The sequence below is a fragment of the Amphiura filiformis genome, chromosome 15 (assembly GCF_039555335.1).
Source record: "Amphiura filiformis chromosome 15, Afil_fr2py, whole genome shotgun sequence".
NCBI classification, from domain to species: domain Eukaryota; kingdom Metazoa; phylum Echinodermata; class Ophiuroidea; order Amphilepidida; family Amphiuridae; genus Amphiura; species Amphiura filiformis.
The window spans coordinates 64,212,965-64,238,337 of NC_092642.1; the positions used below are offsets into that span (position 1 = coordinate 64,212,965).

General features: G+C 37.9%; 1 protein-coding gene across 1 annotated transcript in view; it reads left to right on the plus strand.

The window, feature by feature from the left end:
* Positions 1–8,178: 8,178 nt before the first annotated feature.
* LOC140171946 (protein mono-ADP-ribosyltransferase PARP6-like) overlaps positions 8,179–25,373 on the plus strand; it is a 76,477-nt gene continuing 59,282 nt past the window's right edge. Inside the window, exon 1 of the mRNA XM_072195290.1 lies at positions 8,179–8,361. Coding sequence (XP_072051391.1) covers positions 8,277–8,361 — 85 coding nt within the window. The 5' untranslated portion in view covers positions 8,179–8,276. The remainder of the gene's footprint in view (positions 8,362–25,373) is intronic.

The following is a 25,373-nucleotide window of genomic DNA, read 5'->3' on the forward strand; positions in this document are numbered from 1 at the left end:
CATAGGCTGAGAGGTGGTTGTAAAGGAGCAACAAAAAATTCCTATAAAAGGAAATGCTATCTACCTAAGATAGCAATTTAATATCGTCACGTATTTTTAAGGGGCTGTCATTTTGAGTCACCAGCAGCTGACACCCAAAATAGGGGGGTTGTAGAATTATCAAGGGCTGGTGACCAGCCCTTAATAATTCTACAACCCCCCCCTATTTTGGGTGTTTAAAAAATTATAACCCATTATAGTAAAATTCCCATTCCAAAATTATTTATTTAAAAGATACTAAAGCTATCCTGGAGTTAAGTGGCATATTTTCTAATTTCCTGCAGACGTGAAAGATGAAGGTCGGCCGCCATCAATAATATTTTGGGACATTGATAGGTTTTGATAACACTTTTCAATCACGACACTAAAAAATTCTCTGGAGCCCCCCGTTAAAAAATATGACCACCCCCTAAAAATCGCTCCAAAATCACCTAAAATATGTTTTAAAAAGCAGTTTTTCATCGCATTTCAAGGAAATATTGTAAGAAACTCCATAATTCAACAGGTCCCAAACAAATTGGCATTGAAAATACGTATATTGGTAAATCTCCTCACAAATTTGCAGAAGCCAGCAATTTCATTAAGGTGGATTTTTCATAAACTCAATATAGCCATATTTTCAAAATGTCGAAAATGAGAAAAAATGCAAATTTTACCTAATTTCTAACTTAATTATTGCCTTTATTCAGGCTGAGTTTGATATGACCTTTTAGATAAACATTTCCCATCCTTTGACTATAGGAAAATGCTTTTTCTATTGTGGGATCTTTTTCCAATTTATTATGAGGGGTCTTTAAAATATTGCATTTTGCATTAGTTCGTAAATCAACAAAATCAAAATGAGCATATTAATATTGTCTAATACTATGTACAATCTGTATCTATCAGAAAGAAAATATTATATAACATCAGTATGTAGATTATTAATAACAACTGAGTGCAAGTTTTTACCTAGAAGTGACTTTTTAATGTCCAAATATCCCATTTTTGGCTGTATTTGGTCAATAATTTACATTCATATATGCCTACATACATGGCGCTACCTATAACGGCGCGCTTGACTGTTTGAGACTAAACAACGGCGATATGGCCCAGCGTTTAGGACCGGCTGATCTGCGTAGGGATTTCAGTTGGAGAAATAATGGTATATGATGAAGAAATAGTATAGTATCACAAAATGTTCTGGTATAAGTGTGGTTTTCATGAATGAATCCCTAAATTAAATTTGATGATGCGTGAGAATTTGTTAGATTTTACTACATCTACTTGGTCCCATTACCATTTGGTACAATAACCATTTGGTCCTATTTACCATTTAGACCAAAACCCAATAGTCTAGGGACCGTTCACAAACACTTGGGGGGGGGGCTAATGCAAATCGCGAAAATATTTCGGGGCCACCCCTTTACAGACCTCAAAGGCCCCTCCCCTTTTTGACATGAAAATTATGGGTCAACCCCATAGAAACCTATTTCGTTTTAAAGTTTGGAGTGACAGATAACTCATACTGGCCCATGCCCATGCCTGTGGCACCCCTGGCGATGCATGATGAGCCTATACCGGTTATATTATTTATATATCTTGTAAAGACCGGAAAAGAAGAACAAATAGCCCGGCAAAATGTCACTTTAAATACATGCAGGCCGCATATGTCTTCTTCTTAATTTTTTGGGTACACTATATTTGATGAATGTAGTATGTTTATACACGTGCCCGTCTCATTTACATATATTTACAGCCCGTAACGAGTTGTAGACGATTTTTTTTTGATGAATTGGCAAATACACGACATAGTATTAGATTATAACTGGTTATTAGACCATACGGTTAATAGACCAAACGGTTATTAAATCAAAGGTAATTAGGCCAGATTGTTAATAATACTAGAATTTACGCGGTTCATAATTAAGGTAGCCCCACCCAAAGGTGTGCAAACAACAAATAATATGCAATATGTTAATAAGCTCATTAATATCAATAAAATATATGCAAATAACATGACACAAAACTATCCAGCACATCAGGCCAACATTGGGCTATTCCAGATGTATTCCGCACCCCCCCTATGGAAGACACTTCCGGAATTCGGGGCTAAATTGACAGCCGGAATTCACATGTCAGGAAAAACCCATGGAAGACACTGCCGGAATTGTGGTAATATGTCTAATATGGCCAGCCGGAATTCACGTAAATGTAAATGTCTTCCATAGGGTTCCAGCTGGAATTAGAACATTTTTGTTTCCAGCCAGAATTCAAGTAAATGTCTTTCATAGGTTAATCGAGATGGTGATCATAAGTGAAGATTCTGCTGGAATTGGAGCATTTTTGACCATTTTCCAGCCGGAATATTAAGAAATGCGAATGTCTTCCATAGGCACATCATGGCCTTTCACAATCCCCACTCTTGTTTTTTCGTTTATTTTAGCAGCCGGAATTTCACCTAATCTCAATGTCTTCCATACCCTCCAGCCGGAATCTTTGCTAAAAATGACTGCTGGAATTCTAGACACATCTCAATTCCAGCTGGAATTGTATTTTTTTTAAATGTCTTCCATAGGGGGGGGTGCGGAATACATCTGGAATAGCCCATTATACTTCATGTATCACAAGACCAAGTTAGAAGATGATCGGTTGTTGCGTTTAAGCTGTAGAGTGGATTGATGAAAATGTGAGCAAAATATGCAAATTAGCTCATCAATATTCATAAATATAACAAAACTATACAGCTTATCAGGCCACCATATCCAATCACCAAACCAAGTTTGAAATTTATCGGTTATTGCGTTTAAGCTGCAGAGTGGATGAATGAAAATATAGGCAAAATATGCAAATAAGCTAATTAATATTCATTGATATACAAATAACATGACACAAACTATACAGCACACCAGGCCACCATATCCAATCACCAAATCAAGTTTGAAGTTGATCGGTTATTGCGTTTAAGCTGCAGAGTGAATTAATGAAAATGTTGCTGCAAAATGTAGGCAAAATATGCAAATAAGCTCATTAATATTCATAAATATGCCAATAACATGACAGAAAACTATACAGCACATCAAGCTACCATGACCAATCACCAAGCCAAGTTTAAAGTTGATAGGTTATTACGTTTAAGCTGCACAGTGGATTAATGAATTTGCTTCCGACCGGACAGCCAAACAAAGAAACAAAGAAACAAACAACCAGTCAACCATTTGGATGATAACATAAGCCCCACATATATGTGGGGGCCAAAAATATTAGACCAAATGGTTATTAGTCTATATGGTCAGTAGACATACTGGTTAATGGACCAAACAATATTATACTAAATGGACATTAGACTATATGATTATTAGACGTGGTAATTAGCCTTTCTGGTACTAGACCTTTTGTTTGTACAGACTTGATATTTAGTATGGAATATTTTTTTGCAAAATTCCAAGACTGGTCTGGAAGGGGTCTGCATAAACCGCACGGGCTAAATATTAATCGGGGTGTGTCGGGAGATGGTGTAACATAATTTTTGACAGAAAATGTGCTTTCCAAATTCCATTAGTTTACATTATGGCGCTCATAATGTAGTGAATTATCCTAAAATTGCGGTTTTAAGGAGACTGAATTGGATTTTTGTGGGGGTAAAATTTCTGAATTTGAGCAACATCATTCTGTTATTATCAAATTTATTGAGGTTTAAGGTGATGTTTACTGAACCTTAATACCAATAAGTGTTCATCAGAACTGAAATGCACTTGTAATTTACCAGTTTTGAAAGTGGGAGGAGCTTTAAAAATATGGCTCTTAAAAGTGGTACGCACTCAGAAAGTTTGAATGGCCCTTACAATCTTACTGTACACAAAGAAGCAGCGTGAGTTCATTGGACAACCAGAAATCCGCGCAGTTGTTTTTGTACCATAAGTTTATAACATTTGACCCCCGGGGGGTCATTTAAACTTTCTGAGTACGTGCCACTTTTAAGAGCCATATTTTAATCTCCTCCCATGTTCAAATATTTGTACATTGCAAGTGTATTTCAAATGTGATAAATGCCAATTGCTAACGAAGTTTAGGAAATATCACCTCAAACCCCTATACATTTGATTCTGATAATAACAGAACAATTTTGCATAAAGTCCGAAATTCCAGCCCAGTCCTCGAATTTTGCGAGAAAATATAAAAAAAAAAACTAAATGTCAAGTCTGTAGATAAAATGGGTATTAGACCAAATGGTATTAGACCAAATGGCAATAGATCTGACACCTGATAAAGTCCCCGAATGCGTGAGTCTCACGCTCAATGAGATATTGTAAACGTACATCATTACATGTACATATTCACATTCAATTTTAGACAATGCTTGAAGTACCTGTACATGTTATTTGATAGATAACTCATATTATCAAATTCGCCTTTGAAAAGAAATGAAAATTCCATTGCATTGGTAGTAGATATTATATGAAGTATGGCGTGGTGTTTGTTTTGTTTTGTTATAAATGTGTTGTTCTTTTTTGCCTGATCTAACAGTTAACTAAATATTAGTCAATTTTATTTTAAATATGATTTATTACCTAAACAGTGTAATGTTGGTTGCAAATTCCACTTTCGAAAATATGTTTAAAGACACAAATTCCTTGGAAAAACAAACTCCATTAAAAAACACATTCTGTTATTAGAAACATATTTCTAAAATCAGCAATCAAAATAAATATCATATCAATCTAGGAAACCCAAGTTTCATATCATTAGTAAGCAGGGAGATTCATATGCAAATTCCACAAATTCCACTATAATAAAAGAGCAAAATCCACATGAAAATAGTTATCAAACTTAAATCAATAATAACCTTGGTTGAGAATTGAAGCCGTATTGTGAATGTAAAATAATTAGTATGTTTATACATTGGAAAACGTTAATTGAGTCTAAAAAAAAAAAAAAAAACGGAAAATCCGCCAAAATCAACAAACTCCCCTGCAGTATAGGAAAAAAGTCCCACGCTAATTTAAACATATTTCAGAAGTACAACATGTTGGTTATATTATCCAAAAGGTTTGATCCAATGTTAGCCTGAATATAGCAGAAAATGTGATTTGAAAATGTTCTTTTTTCGCTACTTTCAAAATTATGAAAAATCCTGTTTTTGCCCAAATTCCACGATGATATTACGTAATTATATCAAAAGAAATAAATTTTTCTGAATAGGTCATCTTATAAAGCATAGTTCAATTCCAATATGTTCAACTTTCTGTCAGACCCAGGTTATTTCAAAGGACATTTTCATGATGTCAAATGTTGTTCATTTTTAAGCTGTATCAATTCTGAGGCAGGTCAAAAGAGGGCCAATTTTAGGGGGGTCATGGAATTTTCCCCAGGGGGGGGTCACCTGATTTTTTTACTATCATAGTTGTGAACCATCTGACCTAGCTAGACTACATACCAAATATCATTGGATTTGGCTGACCTTCATCTTTCAGCTTTGTGTAGAGGCCGCATGGTGCTTAGAAAATATGCCACTTAAGTTCTACAATGGCCTAAGAGGGGAAATGCAACTGAGTTTTCGGCTTACCTATTCAAAGAAATTGCACGCTCCGCGAGAAAAATGTTTTAAAAGGGCATTTCGTGATCCACAGCATCACCCCCCCTTTTCTCCAAAAAAATAAGATTTTATACCACTGGAAACCTCTGGATAGGCCTACATAATGACAATGTTTATCTGTTTATGTACAAAATATTTCTACCAGAACGAAATTATATGGATGATGATGGAGCAGTGAATGTACATTAAATCATGCATAACTCGCAAACGCAATCACTGTAATAAGAGTAATACGATTTTTTCGTGGATATGTACTGAAATGTGTCATACAAAGGGGATGCTAGGATCATGAAGAAATTGTCTATAATTTCATGTTAAATGCACGCATTTGAATTAATTCACTTGACCATTCATATTAGGCCTAATTGGAAATTTGCCCTATTTGGGCTCCCAAAATAATTCTTCAATGTAAAAATGAGAACATTATATAATATTTTAAAGCAATAATGTGTCATTTGCATAAAGAACCACTTGATCGGTGAACTCTGAATACTGAACCGGAGATCTCCGGATTTAATATAAAAACTTAACTTTTACTGTAATTAAAACACTTCAGGCTCAGTAGGCCTATTTCACGTGGTATTTTAGTACACCACTGGGCATTACAATCATGTAAAAAGTAGTCGGGGAAAATTGAAGGCGTCGCTATGGAGCAAATCACCCACCATAGTACCATGGTTTTAAGAAAGTGAATGGGCCTATTATAATTCAATTCACAGTAGGACTAATAATTATATACCAGAACAAGTTTGACGCCCTGAAATATAGCTTAATGACTAAATCGACCAATTTTGTCGCGACTATAGGGCCGGATTTACCTTTTTGGGGGGCCCTGTGCCCAAGTTTTGGTTTACTGCATATAAGCCTATAACATGTATAACATGCACCCACCCAGGATTCACAGTAGCGGAAGGCATTCATGAGCATATTGTGTTCTGATTGACTTTTGCGAGTGAAGCGCGCATAAAAACTTGACTTTCTTAGCTGAAATGAAGTTGAATTTAGCCAGTTCAAAAGTTTACAATAATTTTAAATTTTGGTCCAAACCCCCGCCCGCTCTCAGTATCTACTCCTCCTCTCTCCTCTCCTTCTTTTCCTCATCCTCCATTCATTTTCTTATTTTCATGCACTAGGGGTAGGCCATTTTGGCCCCCTGGCACTCCTCCGGCAGCTACACTACGTGGAAAATCAATTACGTAATACGTTGCCGTGTTTTTACAGTTTTTTTTGTGATTTTTGGCAGACCATTTTGAGAGTTTACCACCCGGGGCCCGCCCGGGGGTACCATCATAATTATTGCACAGGCCGTATATTGTCATACTGCAGTTACTGTCCGTTTTCCTATACACAATTACTGTGACAGTGCTCTTACCATTGACGCGTGACCTCTACAAATAGCGTACGTTATAAGCCTGTTATAAGTATGGGGATTTGCCTAGTTAACATCACTCCAAACTTCTAGCAAATATATTTCTCTAACATGATCTAAAATTACAGCTAGGTTAGATGTTCAGAAGGGGTCGCACTTTCGTAGAATATGAGTGAGGGCAAAGCATAGCTAGCTCATAGCCAACTCCCCGTGTTAATTGAATGGAGATTTGACCGAAAATATTGAGCTATATTGGTAACGGACCGCTCCGTTCTGAAGGATGCCACAAAAAACGGTACAAGCTACATTTAAACTATTCTATGAAATTCTAGAAAATATAGTTTTGTAACATGTCCTAATTTTTAGCTAATTTAGGTGTTTGGAGAGGGTCGCACTTTTGTGTTTTAGCGGAAGGATATGTAAACGACAGATAACACCAAAAATATGAAGAAATTATTTCCAAACCGTGTTAAGTCAACAATCATTATGTTGCTCATTTTCAAGAATGCTGGTTAACAAAAAGCAGGCCATTGTCTCATTTCGTGAACAAAGGTCCACATACCATTGTTTCCTTCCGTTTCCTTTATAATCGGTTACCCAACTGAAGCCAGTATAATACCAGCTTTATTGCGATATCGCACATGTAAAAACAGACACATGTGCACAACCAGAGAAGATCCGATTTAATCAGTTGAGCTGTTTCAATGAGTGTTATCTTGGTTTAATAGCTTTTAATGGGGTTTAAGTCCTGCAAAGGTCGAGATGAATTCTACTGTAGACATGACTGCATCATGTAGGGCCTACTACTTTTTGAGACATTTTACATGGTATTGATTTGATTTTATTATTTTATTATGACTGGGAATTTTGAATTTACTATATAATTTTGAAAGAGATACAATGAAAAGACTAAGCAACGGGCACTTGTAGACCTTTTTGCATGTAGTAATTATTATTGTAGTTATTATTATCATGCATACAAACACAAAGTAAATCAGGCTTTCCGTCATGCACCACTGATGCCTCTGTTGTCCAAACTTTTTCATTCACTACCCCCTCTACTGTTGACCATACTCTGATCAATGACGTTCAACAACACGAAAACGATCCAGTTTCGGCTCATTCAGTTGCTGGTTGCCTTTGTCTTTTTGCGTGTCCATTATAAATAATGCAAAAAACAAAAAAGCGATACTACATTTCGGAACCTGCTGAAAATAACGCAAATAAATAGCGCAGTAAATGATGGTCGACCAGCTGCTAATGAAAATTTTGCCGACAAGTTAATTGTCAGAAATGTCTTATAGGCAACCGCTTTTACAAGCAGATATTCGTAGTGTGATTCAGGCATGTCAGAGTGATCCTAAATCACCATTTCAAGGTATGTAAAGAGATTTAAGAGTGTCAATGACGACGATTTTCGGTAAGCTTATTTTTGTTTTTGGCCATGCGTTTTGAACTGGGCCCATATATAGGTGGAGTTGTGACATCTGCGCAGCACAAATGACATCATCTATTTAATTTTCTCTAAAATTATGCAAGTTATACAGCTAAATTTGGTATTAAATTAAAGCACTCATGCAGGGCAAGAGGATAGAAGTGATAACACATGTAAAAAATTTATTATGTTCTGTTAATTACTTGTTAATTAACAAAGCTCCAGGGTGGAGGAGGATCTGGCGCAGGAGGATCTGGCGCAGCAAAATTGGCATCTGTGGTGTAACTAAGTTAAATCATGTTCATATTACGATTTATTGCATTTGAGTACATAAACTGTGGCTAATTACTAAAACTAATCAGATTTTGATCATTTGGATGTTTGTTAATGAGTGTTAATTACCTTAATTAAAGAATTATTTTAAAATTACAGGCCTACGTTGCATTGGTAGAACTATGACTGTACGTCAAGTACTTTGATCAGGACGGTCATAGTTTTGCAGTCAAGGCCTCAAATTGATTCATAGATTCTGAAACTGAACCTCATACATGTATATAATTTAGCATAATCAAGCCAATTAAAAAGCATTTGCATATATTACTGACAAACTTGGTTATGACTTGAGCAAATAAAAAAAAACAAGAGAAACTAGGCCTATTTGAATGCAAGTGATGATATGGATGAGAGGGTGTCAGAGGACTCTGCAGATCAAACAGAAACCGATTCAAATGTGACACAGGTTATACCAGTTTGATTGTTAAGGACCTACATGTAGCTGTCACTGCAATTCAACCATCATCTGATGCTATATTCCTATTTCTTGCTTCATGTCATATCAGATGGCGTGGTTCCTCTTGAAAACAATATGCAGTCAGATTATGGTCATAATCAAAATATGTATAGCACTCAGGTACAAAGGTTGTTATGTTAAAGGAAAAAGGAAGGTTTGCTAAGGAAGAGAGGAGGCCATAGTACCACAGAAGTGTGTTTTAAAATATTGTGGTATCAGTCTTCAACAAAGCAAAAAGCAGACCGAGAAAAAAAGAGGACCATGAAGACATTATGTTTACAAGTGCATTATAAATCTGGACAATGAACATGACCATCATTACTGCTTGCTTGTTAACAACCCCCGTTTCAGTACAAAAAATGTAAATTTTGTTTTTAGCAATGATTTGAATTGTTTTGTATAGTTAGTATAACTCTTCTGTAAAGCAAATTTGTACAAAAATGGAGAATTTTCACTGAAGTCAACGCATTTGTATACAACGAGATAATGCAGTTTATTACGAGGAATTAATACCTATTTTAGTAGGTTTGCTGCTTCTGCATGCCTTATCAAATTGAATTAGACCATTTAATACATGTCTGGTGTCCTCAAGGGAGAGTTACAGTAAGAACATGGCAAGGTAAAATTTTCTGTGAAAAAAATGAAATCTGTTGGGTCATTTTTCTTTTTTTTTGCAAAAATATGGTAAACATTGCCGAGGTATAGAAAGTTATATATGCTTGGAAAGCTCTGACTGTGAGGAATTCAAATCTGCAATAATTAATCTTGTAGGGTATGCATCATTTCTTCAAAAAAAATTTTTCCAATAGTTTTTTTTCATGAATTTTGGAGGTTCTCAAATTCATAACCTTTTAGGGATACATCCTATGTTAATTTTAAGTGCATTTTTGAACTCCTCAGGCAATTTGCTTCCAGAAAATGTATACTTTTGTGGGGTTAATGCATAGTTTGAAAAAGTTATAGCCATTGAAACAAAAATACACGCGATTTGCGCAAACTTAAAGTGTGTCACACGAAATGGGCCCAACTTAAAACGCGTGGCCTTTTGTGAATTGATCAATGACATCATTCGACAAAAAAAGACATGACTCGACTCGACGACAAGGAATTTGAGGAGACTGGGACAATGAGGTAATCAACATGACTGTATCATCTGAGGTCATGTAAGACAACTTAAAAACTTGAAATGCAAGTTGAATTAGGGCTGTTCTCACATGATTTTACATTTTTAATTCATTTCCACACACAAAAGTCTTTGAACTTTGTGAAAATGGTGAATTCAGTTTAATGTTTTAAATTCAGTTTATCTACATCCATGTACATGACAATGATGACATGCATGATCTATTCTAGTTCACTAATTCATACTAGTTGTCCACATATAGTCCGAATAATCAGTCCCAGAACAATGCAATATTTTTATTTTTGACATGATCGTGTTCTGGGTCTGAACTGTTTCCATGCGAAATCTTGATGGCAAATTGGACAAAAGAAGCACATGGATGGTTCGACTTGACAGCTTTTTAATTAAATCCTAGATTCATGTTACGTGAATCACGGCACGCTATTGTGGACCATCCTTCTGATACTTGAGTGTTTTGACAAGCGAAACGGTCTTTCTGACAGACTCTGACTCTGTTTGTAAACAGACGAGGAGGTCGAAATTGTCATCCTCCCCGAATAGGAAAGTCAGCGTAATAGTCCACATACATGTATGCATACCCATATTCATTGATGGTTTTAATTCATCAGCATAAACAATAAGCCCTTTCGCAATTTCAGAACAGAGTGCATTGTGGGTAATATCCATGAAAAGAATTGGAGATAAACAGTCACAGTGACTCGTGCAGTATACATGTACAGGGTGTCCCAGAATGATCTGTACCGGGAAAGATGGAATTTTTTAGGTATGAAGGGCATGTTAAATGTTCATATTGTTTTACATTTTAAGTTTTACATATATTTAGCTTTCTCAGATTTTTAAGATAATAAAAATTGGACGTTTCTAGTAGAAGTTATAGAAAAAAAAAAAAAAATGGTGAATTCTAAGTTTTGACAACGCAACCTATTTTGAAAATCTGTAACATTACTAACCGTTCAGCACAAAGTTATTTGGAAAAAGTTATGCAGGTATTTTAGTTGTGCCCTGTTCATATTTCCACTAAATAGCCGATATCTATCTATTATTTATGACGTTCTGAAGCAATCATTACATGGAATTAAGGATTTGCGGCCTAATCCCATTCTCTCTTTGGCGGTAGTTTTAGTTATTGTGGTGTGAGGTCCATGTAATTTGAAATGCTTGCAGAGGTCGAACTGGTTGTGGTACAGAAAAGATGGCTCCTCAATTTATTGTGCAGCAGCGTAGATTCCTTTCAAAAACTTACTGGCAAACCGGCAGCTATGTTGAGACGCAAAGAAGATTCATTAGCGATTTCATGAAAGCACGCGTTCCAGTCAAAGGAGCGATAGTGTATAACGTAAAGAAGTTTGACGAGCACAGAACTGTCAGGAATCGGCAGAGTGAAGCTTCAGGTGCTCGTAAGACTGTAAGAACTAGAGCGAAGATTGCAGCTGTCTGGCAAGCTTTAAGGCCCAACCCCAACAGTAGTTGTAAATCGAAATGCTGTGCCAAACATCCCACGTTCTTTATTTAATCGTATCGTGCCATTTTCAAGGGTATGCGAGTCGTTTGCGCTGAAAATGAAAAGCAGTTTTTCATTGATTTTACATTATTGCATGCCACGCCAAAACAAATAAAGGTAGCGTGCTGAAATTCACAGAATAAGTAGGAGACATGTCCAGCATTATAATGCATGTATCAAAAATAGATACACTGCCCGTCTTCTATTTTTAGTTATTTTTGCAAACACGGTACAAATCATTCTGGGACACCCTGTATTTCAATGGGAGTGAACTTCGCACTTTTAAAAAAATGCTACCTACTTGTGTTTTTCACATTCTCCAGACAGGGTCTAATTCTGCATAAAACCGGGCAAAGTTATTTCTATAGATCTGCTGCGCATTCAAATTGCATTGTATTGCATCGTAATTTCATTTGTGTCTATGCTAATTATGTTTACACAACATGAACTCACGTGTTTTCAAGCAAATTCGCCGATAATAGGTGATCAAAAGCGATCGGAATGTTACAAAAGTACAGATCGCATTCAGCTTACTTCATATGAGATGTTCTTTGGAAAAATACGGCATAATTTGTCTTCGTGTTTGCGGAATGCCATGCAGTAAAATATTAATACGTTGCGGCAATTCATGATTGACAACTAACAATCGGCGTGTCCTTCGTATCCTCCACTGTCAATTTCTTATCCACTCAATAATCCTCACAAAAGCTTTGTGTTGATTACGTAATGTGTGGAGGCAAATTGCAATAAGTACAATGAAATAATGAGTTGGGCGGGCTCCGAGGCGGGTTTCTTCTTCATCTTACGTAACAGTATTGTTCTCAAAAAAAACCCGGAAGCTTGTCGTTTGGAGCTCTAGCTGAAATACAGCAAGATAATGTAAGATAGTAAATGTAAACCTGTATTTTAGCTAGAGTATCTCGAGCTAACATTCTCTGGTCCAGATGTCTTCTCAATACTTGCATACTAACAAAGGATTAATTGTGATTGTTTCAAATGGCTAATCTTGTAAAAGACAAGAAAAATCACAGGGGATTCCTTTGAGTCGCAGTTCATTCACACGGCCGTCAATGGGGGAGATTGGTTCTGTTTACATGTATGCTTTATCTCTTGTCGAAGAACTGTGTGACGATGTCTGAGCATGTGCAGTTGCAATTTTCCGAAATAGACATTGACATTGATATCATACTGACATTTTTAATGGAATACTACTTAGTTACAGGCATGATTGACAGGTAAATTAAGTAATTCTTGACCAAGGCTTAAGCTGGAACATGTGAAAATGAGTCCATGATCATCATGTAGCGTATTACTAGTAACATGATTGACTAGCGTGTACGCTACACCCATCGAATGTGTGTCTTCAGCCCTCAGTACCCTGTTTTCCATGGGTGACTGTAGGATTAACCCATGGATTCGATCCATGTACGTGTACGCAATGAATGTTAAGGCATGTGTACGTGCATGCTTTCTTCTGTACTTTGAATTTGCACACATTTGATGCTAGAGTGCTTTGCTATCATTTTTCGGTGGGACAGCTGTGCAATTTTTGCACCGGAGGTTATTTATTCTGTTAATTTTGAAATTTGGATGAAAGTTATTTTGATGAGTCAGCTGTATCGTTTGAGCAAGATTTGCCTATTTTGGACAATGGACAGTCTAAAATTTTGCTGAAGTGTAATTTTAGCAACAATTTGATACATTCGCCTGTCGTGATCGGCTGTGTTTACTTCTGAACTTCCATTGCTTTACACGGTGTCATGCTTCAGCGAATCCGGCTAGATTTTGATCATTGATGAATGCCTAGAATGTGAAGAGTTTCTATCGGTGAGCAAATTCTTGGCTAGACTTCTGGAGCAACCTGTTACAAGCACTGTACAATTATCATGTATGTCTCCTCATGATGTAGCCCGAGGTACCGTACTCACACCTCCGCACGCAGGGGTACACACAAAATGACACTTTTTCACATAAGTACCACTTCCTGAACATTATCGTTGCCATGTTTTGAATTCTTCCTATAAACAGAGGCAGTCGTGTGCAGTGTCCGAAATAAGGAAAATATGGAGGTTGTCCCGAGGACAACTAAAGCATGAATTCTTTGTCCTCAAAATATTTTGGTTGTCCCCAAAATATAAATGTCATGTTTTTGAGTACAAAGAATCCAAATAGAGGTTGTCCAGGGGATAAGTACATAGCTCAATATGGTTGTCCCCAGTGATTTTTGGACAAGAGGACAAGAGGATAAGCACTTATTTCGAACACTGGTCGTGTGGCATCATCACCGCGACTTGAGTTCAGGGTGTCCTGTTTCTATGTACGTACGCCATTCATGGACCTATGGTGAGGAAGGAACATGATACATGAGTCACGCACACACATGCAAGCTTTAATTTAGAGGGCTAGTTTTCAGCACAGTTCTTCAGCGGTCTGCCTATTTGGAGCAGAAATGGCGTATACGGAAGTGGGGTTTTGATTGGCTACTTAAATCCCGTCATCATCACATCAGCACCTCGTCGGCGTAGCATCGCATAACCTACAAAAAATGTACCATAGTTCTTTTTACGCGGTAATTAGACAGAGCAGGTCTACAGGCATCGCTGAAGTAATTTACTGAATAGTTAGTAACTTTATTTCACCGTGCATTCTTTTGAAAGTGAACTGCTGTGATGAAATTTCTTCCCAAACACACTCAAATATTGCTGCACGTAAACTTCATCATGATATTAAACATGCTTCGCTTTTATTATGCATACTGGTGTGGTGGATTTATTGCTCATAAAATGAATAAACTCAACTATCACAACTATGGTGGCGGTTTGCTATCACGACATAATTGGATGTGTCTATTGGATGTATGATGTTACATATGTGGAACTTTGTATGATGGTTTGTATTCAACTAGATGCAAATTCCCAGTTCCCAGTCATCAAGTTTCCAAATTCGGAACCATGCATGCCCAGAAACTTTACTGAAAATTACTAGCCTCATTTTGCTGGGTATTTTTGCTTTACCTTCCTCAAATAGAGTTTTGGGTTATCTTCAGAATGAAAAACAGGGTATATAGGCCCTGTGGATTGCCAGACTTAATACATGTATGTTGGCAGTATAACGTTTTTAAAGATTCAAAACTATGATGTTTCTTCTTTAAAATGGTGCACAAATCATCAAAATCCGTTCACCCGTCACTGAGATAATTGGGATTATAGAAATAGACCTATTTTTGGACCATTCCAATGGGGCAATACACAGTGGCGTGCACAGGATTCTTTGACTTGGGGAAGGGGCACACAATCCTATTCCCCGAATGATTGTTCCCAAAAAGTTGACCCAAATTCTTTTTAGATGGTTGAAATAGTGAAAAAAGCAATCAAAACCAAACAATTTTGTAAACCTCCCAGGGTCCCAAAGCTCCTGGATTTTAAGTTTTTATATGGCCATTTTAAAGGGTAAAGAGGTAAAGCTTATTTTAAGTTTGATGTTTGATACACTATTCATTGTTTCATCTTTTAATCAATCTTATCAGAAAATTTTTCGGCTCAAACTGGCATGAACAGTGACCACTCCAGTTTCCCCCAAATGACCATTTTCCCCAAACTGGGGGGGGGGGGGACTGTGTCCCCCTTGCCCACAAGTACTGGCAAAACACTAAGGCCAAAAAAATCACTTTCGACCCCCCCTACATGTACAAAGTCTGTGTTCTCTTGTCATATTTATATGATGGACCATACAAGGAGGAGACCGTCCCTGGTAGCATCTTGCATGTAGCATGTAGTGTAGTTTAGCATATAGTGTAGCATGTAGTGTGAGGGGACGACCGACTTGTGAGAATATGGGTAAGCGTCCTGATCTACCTTCACGTGGCGGGGGTTGTTACCTTGCTGTCTATTCAGCAAGAACGGACAGATCAGGGTGGCTAGGAGAGGACCGCTCATCCGCCTAGCTTACCAATGAGCATAACTGCATCATGATGAATAGCCAATACAGCACCAGGGTTGAAGCCCCTGATCTAGGGTAGCGCTAGGTTACTTTTTGGGGTCCCGGACCCACCAAAATAGAGTTCGGACCCCTTGTTTTTACATTTTCTGTAAGTTCAGGGGTCCCTGCAGACCCCCAGTTTTTCAACCTAGCACTATTGCAGACATACTATTTATGCTGCATTTGTGCAACTCGGACTCACCAAACTCTACTCCGGACCCCCTACTTTTTAATTTTCTGCAAGTTCGGGGGTCCATGCGGACACAGGAGTGTTTAGTTCTAGCGCTACCACTGCCCCTGATTATACTAACCAGTCATCTCTTCCCGCGGGCCTACACGTAGAACAACATGGCGCAGCAACTCCAAACCTAATCGGAAGATTTGATGGTCCTCCCAGAGCGGGATCAGCACCAAGTCGAGCCCCAAATAGCCAGAGTTGATGTCGATAAACCACAGGAAAGGGTGGCCTTACTAACAGCGAAAAAGACTATAGGTATCGGAACATGGAATGTTCGAACTTTATACCAAGAGGGTAACTTAGAAATCCTTTTTAACCAAATGGAAAACTTTCATTGGGAAATTTTGGGAATAGCAGAAAGCCACTGGACTGATTCTGGGGAATTTTCCAGGCAAGGATTCAAGATTTTATGCGCAGGAAATGACACAATACACCGTGCAGGAGTCGCATTAACTCTAAGTAAGACCGCACAAAACGCACTTATTGGATATAACCCAATTTCAGCACGCCTCATATCAGCAAGATTCAAAACACAGAATGGAGCAATGACCATTCTGCAAGTATATGCTCCAAACACAGCTGACTGTGAAGAAATGGTAGATGAATTCTACGATCTTCTCCAGACTACTGTTAATAAAACTCCAAAAAGTGATGTCCTCATCATCATGGGAGACTTAAATGCTAAAGTTGGAACCAATTGGCAACAGTGGGAGAATATCCTAGGCAAACATGGTTATGGTGAAGTAAACCAACGTGGTGAAAAACTTCTCAACTTCTGTGCCGTAAATGATTTATGTATTAGCAATACAATATTCAAACAGAAAAAAGATTCAAGACAATGGACATGGGAGTCTCCAGATCAACGCATACGCACAACAAAATAGACTATATCATGATAAGCAACAAGTGGAAAAACTGTGTGCAAAATGCCAGAAGCTACCCAAGCGCTGACATTGGATCAGACCATCAGCTTGTAATAGCCAATATACGCATGAAATTCCACACAATCAAGAAAGCCAAATATCCAAAACAGTACGATATCTTCAGACTCAAAAACTCCAAAACCAGAAGAGACTATGAAATTGAAATTGGAGGACGTTTTGCTCCACTAATGGAGCAGGATGATCAGGACACTGAAAGCATGTGGACAAAAATTAAAAACGCCTTCAGCGAAACATCAGGAAAATACTTGGATACAAAAAGAGCCAAAAGTAAAAACCTTGGATAAGTGAAGAAGTTATCCAGCTTGCCCAGGAAAGAAGCAAAAGTCAAACAAGAGAAACTTACTGATCCAACCAAACGAAGCAGATATAACTTCCTAAATCGTGAAATTAAGAGAAAAACCAAAGGATGCCGTGACAAGTGGCTCAAAGACCTATGCATCAAGGTAGATCAAGCACATCAAGCTGCAAAATCCAAAGAAGTCTACTCAACAATCAAGAAAATTACAAAGAAAGCAACCACCAAAATGCAAACAGTGAAAAGCAAGGAGGAGAAATACTCTCTGAAGCAAATGATGTCAAAGAAAGATGGAAAGAGAACTTCCAAGAACTGTACAACAGACAGAACCCTGTGGACAAAGAATTCACAAATAATATTCCCCAAATGCCAACCTCTGCTGTGGAACCAGATATCCTGCGTGACGAGATTGTCAGCTCAATAAGGAAGCTTTCCGATGGAAAAGCACCGGGCTATGACAGTATTACTGGTGAAGAACTCAAAGCAGCAGGAGACAGAGGAGTGGATATTATTCACAAACTGTGTAAGAAAATATGGGACGAAGAAGAGTTCCCCAGCGACTGGGGAAAGGCAATCATCACCCCATTTACAAGAAAAAGGACAAGCTAGACTGTGGCAATTACAGAGGAATCAGCCTACTTAGTCACTCATGCAAAGTACTCACATTAATTCTTCCAAGACGTATCATGAAAAGGGCTGAAGAAATTTTATCAGAAGCCCAAGCGGGGCAGACCAGGCCGGTCAACAATTGATCTAACTGTTCACTCTTGAGAAAAAAATTGGAAAAACACCTAGAAAAGGACAAAGGACTCTTTTGCTGTTACATTGACTTGAAAAGGCTTTTGATTCTGTGTGGCAGGAGGGCCTGTGGAAGGCACTGGGATTCTTTGGATTCCCCAACAAAATCATAAAGCTGCTAGAAGCACTCTACCGGAAATCAGAAAGCGCTGTAAGAGTTAATGGAGAGCTAACAGAATGGTTTACTACTGCAGTTGGAGTGCGTCAAGGGTGCGTGATATCACCTCAGCTATTTAACATCCTTCTTGAGCTGGTCAAGTTATATGCGCTTCATGACACAAATATAGGAGTAAACATTCAGGGACAGCTTATCAATAACCTACGCTTCGCGGATGACATCGCACTTGTAGCTAGGAGTGAAAAAGACCTACAAACTCTGGTAAACCTTGTGCATGAGAGTAGTACAACACTGGGTCTGAAAATCAACATAGGAAAAACTGAGGTACAGGCAATCACCAAAAAGAACACACAAATAAATATAAATATCAATGGAACACCACTAGCCCAAGTTGAGGAGTTTACATACCTAGGAGGGAAGATCTGTCAATCTGGATCCTGCACCGAGGACGTAAAATTACGCATTGGGAAAGCCATAGGGACTGTTCAAAAACTCCATAAGATTTGGGCGCCAAAGACATCCAGAGAAGCACAAAGATCGAGCTCTATAAGGTACTTACGCTCTCGATACTATTGTATGGAGCGGAAACTTGGACACTAAAGAAGGAAGATGAAAACAGACTTTCAACATTTGAAATGATGTGCCTTCGCAAAATAATGGGAGTGTCACGCCTCGACAAGATCCGAAACACCACCATTCGCAAAACCCTCGACATGGAATTTACCATCCTGGACAGAATCTCAACAAAAAGACTCCGGTACTTCAGCAATATACAGAGAATGCCACCATCACGTTTTTCTAAACTAGCATTTGAGGCACATATCCATGGCAAACGCCCAAGAGGGAGACCACCAAAAAGATGGAGTGACTGCCTGAAAGCCGACTGTAACAAAGTACACATCAGCTCCTTGGTCAGCGCTAGCAGGCTAGCTCAAGACAGAAGGAAGTGGCAGGACATCATGAAGCAGATGGCACCACTCAACCCCAAGTTGGAGTGAACGCCATAGGTCAAGGTAGGTCAAGGTATCCGTAGATCACTTTCAGAAGTTGGATCCGTCGTTATCATGCCTGGCAGACTTAAAATACTGCATTTTTAACTTCAATAATATTTTACTTGACGCTGAGGATAATAAAATTTTACAAAATATAAGAAGTTCGGAACCCTCATCCAGGGGTGACTGGACAGTGGGAAACATGCAGGAAATGTTATATTACAGCATTTCTTATATTCAGTTTTCCTTGTAATATGAGGCTATTTTGACAATGTTTCAAGGTAAATAATAAATAATAATAATATACAATTAAAAATATTGTCAATTCAGTAAATGGAAGTTGCCAGAAATGCTACAATTCTCAATGTGATAAATTCTTGAGGATTTAATTTTGCGAATCAAAAGTCCTCACGAAATTAAATACCTCGAGAAATTAAGTGGTTTTACAGTATTTGTGTGGTGCCCCTTACGAAAGGTGGGATAGCCAGTCAACCAGCCATGACGCATCACCATGGCAATTTTGATTGTGGTCCCATGAAGTTGGTCTTGCAAGCATGATTGACAATCTTTATCATGATACTACATGTACTAGCTGAAAAGTAGACAATTGAAGTAAATTAACAATAAAACACAAAACAGTAAGCGAACAGGAACTTCCTTTTGTGAAAACACATCAACTTTTGAAGGGTAGGATCCTGACCTCTTGAGATCAGAAACTTTGGCTGGTTACCAGGGGAACTTTCCGGTAAAGTTCTCGACCTTGGAATTTATGCTAGTCGGCAATCAAAACCTACAAAGCATAGTGCATGCATACATCAGGAGTTTACGTGAATTTCAATGCAAAATCGGTCATACATGTAGGTCTGCAAAGGATGATGTCAATTTTTATGTCAATGGGTGGTGCACTAACACATGTCCCAGACTTGTGTTTCCTTATAATTACCATACAGACGCGAGTATAGTCCCACCTTCGAGTAAAGTCCCACCGAATTTTCGATCTACCTGACACTAAATTTAGGCTGGTCACAACCCTGATGAGGAGAATCTTGTAGAATGCGGCAACATGGGAATCGAACAAATTAAAACAACAAAGGTTTCGCAAGTTAGGTTTTGAAAAGATTTTATTTGTTTTGCCATAGATCGTCTGTATATCATTTTGCCCGGTGTTAACACGTGACGCCACCGGTCCGGTCACCTCATCTAGATGTCTAGGCCTAATATCCTGATTTTTTAAAAGTAAAAATATACACATTTTTTCTCTGATACTTAGTAAACCAATAAATTACTCTAATGTATTTTACTAATTATTAATTACTAACCAATTCAGTGTCAGGTTTTCTGAAACCCCTTTTCCATACACACATATTCAATATTATATACTGATTTTTTAAGTGAAAATATTTACATTTTTTTCTCTTCTGATACTTCGTAAACCAATTAATAATTGTTAGGTTTTCAGGTTTTCTGAAACCCCTTTTCCATGCGCCAACTTTGTTCATGATCTGAGGACTCAACTGACTGGCAATTCATACATCCAGGAAGAAGAAAATATGGTTAATAATGATAATTTCATTGGCCCAAACCAAATTTTGTGTACAGTGAATTGTTCAAAGCTTGTGCTACCTTGGAACAGGAAGTGTAACACATGTTCAAGGTAATCACACAATCACATGACCAGGAAATAGTTCATTCTTATAGATTTTTTCTCTCCATATACAGGGTTACCAAATCTGCCATTTGTAGCCCAATTGGGTGGCTTTTGTAGCCCAATTGGGCTGCTTTTGGAGATATGGGATAGAATGATTTAGGAGGGTTGACAAACCCGATATTTGCAGCCCAGTTGGGTTGTTTTTACAGCCCAATTGGGCTGCTTTTGAAGATAAAAGGGATGGAATGATTCAGGGATAAACCTGTTATTTGTAGCCCAATTGGATGGCTTTTGCAGCCCAATTGAGCTGCTATTGGAGATAAGGGATGGAATGATTGAAGAGGGTCGAGGGTTAACAAACCTGCCATTTGCAACCCAATTGGGTGGCTTTTGTAGTCCAATTGGGCTGATTTTGGGGGGTAAAACAAACCTGCCATTAGTAACCCAATTGGGTGGCTTTTGTTTGAATATTTACAGGAATGGTGCCACAGGATTACCAAACCCAGCATTGGTATTCCAATTGGACAGTTTTTCAGATTTTCACTTTGAGTTTTCATCATTTCCTGCCCTGTAGAAATCAATGATTTAATTGGTAGCCCAATTAAATGCCCAATTGGCCGGCTTTTGAAATGATTATCACTGGTAGCTTTGATCATTTCCTGTCCAATTAAATAGATGGTTTAATTCAGAGAAAATTTGGGTCACTTTAGCAGGGACTACTCAATAAGGCCAAAAAAAAAAAGTTGTTGTGTTGCCCTCAACCGTCCGACCCTAAATCCTGAAAAATCAGGGTCGCAATTTTTTTTTTTTTTTTTTTTTGAATGATGATTTTTACAGATTTGTTCAAAAACTCAATGTTTTTCACTTAAAATTAATATTTTATTGAAAGACTAGTCTTTAATTGATGTCTAACAGGAATCCAGAAGTCAAAATGTCCCCTAATTGAAGAAGCATTATTTAATATTTGAGGGGAATTTTAAAAACTGAAGGTTTAAAAAAAAATTTTTTTTTAATCCGACCGTCCGACCCAAATTTCCCATTTTCCCACTTGAGGGCAACACAACAATATTTTTTTTTTGGCCTAATTATGAGCCTGAGGTAGAGGAAAATTGGGGGTCAAGAATTTTTGGCAATCCAAAAGGCCCCCACACGTTTTATGAGTGACACCCCTCACTGGACATACTGACACAGCGATATAGATATATAAACCTAGATAGATGGACCAATCAGAGAATGTGCTAGCTGGAGGATTGGTGGCTATGCAAATTAGGAGATTGTTGTTTATGCATTCTTTTATTCATTTTTTCCAATTTTTTTTTTTGACAGGCGACTTGACCTTTTGAGGTCATTTAGTAGACTTGTTTACCAGTTGTAACATTTTGTTGTAACATTTTGTTTTTGTAACAACAGTTAAGCCCTTTGAAAAGTGAACTTTGGCGTATGTGGTGCGAAACTTTCTTGCCGCCAGTTGCCAAGTTTTTTACGGTGCTTCCCGATTCTTCTGATTGTGTGGTTGAGCAGTGCATGAGCGGTAAATGACACAGGGCATTAGCTTAACTCCCTTGTACTGATTTTTTTTTCTAAAATAAACTATTGGATGAATGAACATGTGTAGCTATGAGGTGACAACTGTGACATGTGATGCCATGTGCCTAGGCCTAGGGTTACGACTATTGGGTAGGCCAAAAAATGCACAGGATTGATTTATCAACCCCCCCCCCCTCCAGATTTGGAGAATGCCTGGACCTAGTGCCTGTTGCTTGGATCATTTGTGGTTGATTTGAAAAATATGTGGAAAAATAAAAAATAAACCAAAAAACAAAATTTTGTATCAAGAAAAGTCTTTTTTTTTTGTTCAGAAATGCATACACAACCAATGTATCTTTATGAAGTAAACAAATGTCAAAAAATGCATAGCCCAAAACTGATTTGCGCTGAAAATAATGCAAAATTTTAGCACTTTACATTTATTCCACTGTCGTAAGAATGCTGATACCTTTGGGCAGCGCTCAATGGACAATATTCCTAACAGCTCCCCATTTCACCCCTGGGTAGAGAGAGGCAAGTATAGTAAAGCGCCTTGCCCAAGAGCACAACACAATGGCACCGCCGGGCAGTGTCCGAAATAAGGAAAATATGGAGGTTGTCCCAAGGACAACTAAAGCATAAATTCTGCTTGTCCTCAAAATATTTTGGTTGTCCCCAAAATATGTCATATTTAAGAGATAAAATATAGTGGTTGTCCAGAGGATAAGTATATATCTCAATATGGTTGTCCCCAGTGATTTTTGGACAAGAGGATAAGTGCTTATTTCGAACACTGCCGCCGGGGCTCGAACTCGCATTCCATCGATTGCAACAGGGCCTGTATCGCTGCGCCACTGCAGGATTGTGCCCGCCTCTTATTTTTTGTGCTTTTAAAACTCCCACTGCATCAGACCAAGGGCAAACATGCTAATTGAAAAGTGAAATGGTACATCATATGCTGAGTGTCAATGCTATTTCCTGCAGCATAAACCAATCTATTGCCTTTGTTTGTAAACATTTCTGTCACATTAGTAATGTATTCCATGAACCAACATAGACCTTGGAAAGCATACCTGACTGTCCTTGGTAGGTGTACATTGTGATTATGATATGTTGAAATCTCCTGACCAATGTACAGGTTCAAGGGAATATTTAGGGGTGTTCAGACGATGATGGAATTCTGGAGTATTGGCGTACTCAAGAATTGCGATTCATACGTCAATCCTAGACTTTGTGTCCACACGACACTATTGAAGACTGGAATGGTTTTGTCACACCTGTTGACATTGCTTTGACTTTTATACAACCGAAAGTTTTCGCTGTGACCTATAGTGGCATGCCAAATTGAACGATGTGTATTAAATAGGCCTATAGGCCTAATTAAACCAATGTCATAACTTAAACTCAGCACTGGCGAATTGCAACATAGCTTGTTCAGACGGTAGACTAGTAACACTGGAGGATCACTCTGGGAAATCCCCTAATTTCTTGGGGATATATTTGGGATCAAACTTAGAAATTGGAATCCTCAAGATAGTTCACACGGCAAATTTCCAGCAAGTTTTTGCTTGAGAACGACATTGCCAAATGCCCTCCATGTGGACGGATGTGCCTAATATGGATATTGTGGAAGGCCAATTCAAAGAGCTTCATGCAAGGTCTATTGCATGATTGAGATAAATCCCATGATGTGGCAATTTTTGAAGCATTAATTTTTGTGCTGCATCGTGTTTGTGATCTACGACAACACCTAGCGGGGGATACATGTACTCAGTACAAATGCAAAAAAAAATCAGGTTTGAAAAAAATTAACTTATTTCATGTTTTTAAGATCATATTTGTTATGACTTTTTAAAAGGGCTAATTAATAGAACATACGATTACAGGGGAGTTAAATAAATGTGACAAATTACTAATGATGATATTGGGCTATTGCACTACTCCAGGTAAACAGATAATTAAGACAGGAAATGAGAGGACAATTAAATCACCCAAACAAACAAAAGACAATCATCAGGCCTAAATTTCTTTATAGCTTTTTAAAATATAACAATAAAATTATCCAAACAAAGGAAAGGAAATCATGAGCCCTATAAATTTCTTCATAGCTTCATAAATTACATGTAGCTCTTGCCACATTGCTGTGGTACTGCCAAGGAGGTGACAATTTCATTCTCAATTTCATCTTCACCGTCTCAACGTGTGGGACAATTTCCCAGCGCTTCTGCTGTGTGGTATGATATAGCAAACTGAGCTTTATGTTTCATTTCTAGTGTAATTTTAGTCTTGCAGGTCATCAGTGTCCAGGGCTTACTTACAATTATGTAGCACTGTATAGTTGTTAGAGTAGTATTTGATTTGTCCAAAAGCAGCTATTAATGATGAGGACTGATCACTAGTTTAATTATAAAATGTACCTAGGTGTTTCATAATGATACATGTAGGACATGACCAGGGACAGGCGATTTGCGCGGAAAAAAATAGCAAATTGCGCGGAGATTGCGCGGAACTTTATTTTAGTGCAAATCATGTATCCCTGCCCATAGGAAAAATATAGCCGATTGCGCGGAAAAAAAGTTCCGCGCAAATCGCCTGTCCCTGGACATGACGCATATTTGGGTGATGGTGCTACAGAATATACACATACTTTACATTTTGATATATGGCAATAATCAGGGTTCGAATTCATTTAAAAATTTTGCATAGCAGTTTTTGGCTAATTCATCATAATCAGGATACTTCCATATTCTAAAGCACTATAATATAAAAATTGCTACAATTGGGTAGCAGTTGCTTCAAAATAAGGAGCAAACTGCTATGCGATACAGCTGAATTCGAACCCTGGCAATAATTCAGTTCTAGATAGTATAAAAGCCAGTCAAACATGTATGCCTGTTATGTTAGCAGGCCTCTGAAATTCGCTTTTTTTTCCCCATTTTTCTGATCGATTTCAACTTCCGCTTTTCCGTGTACTTTTCCGGA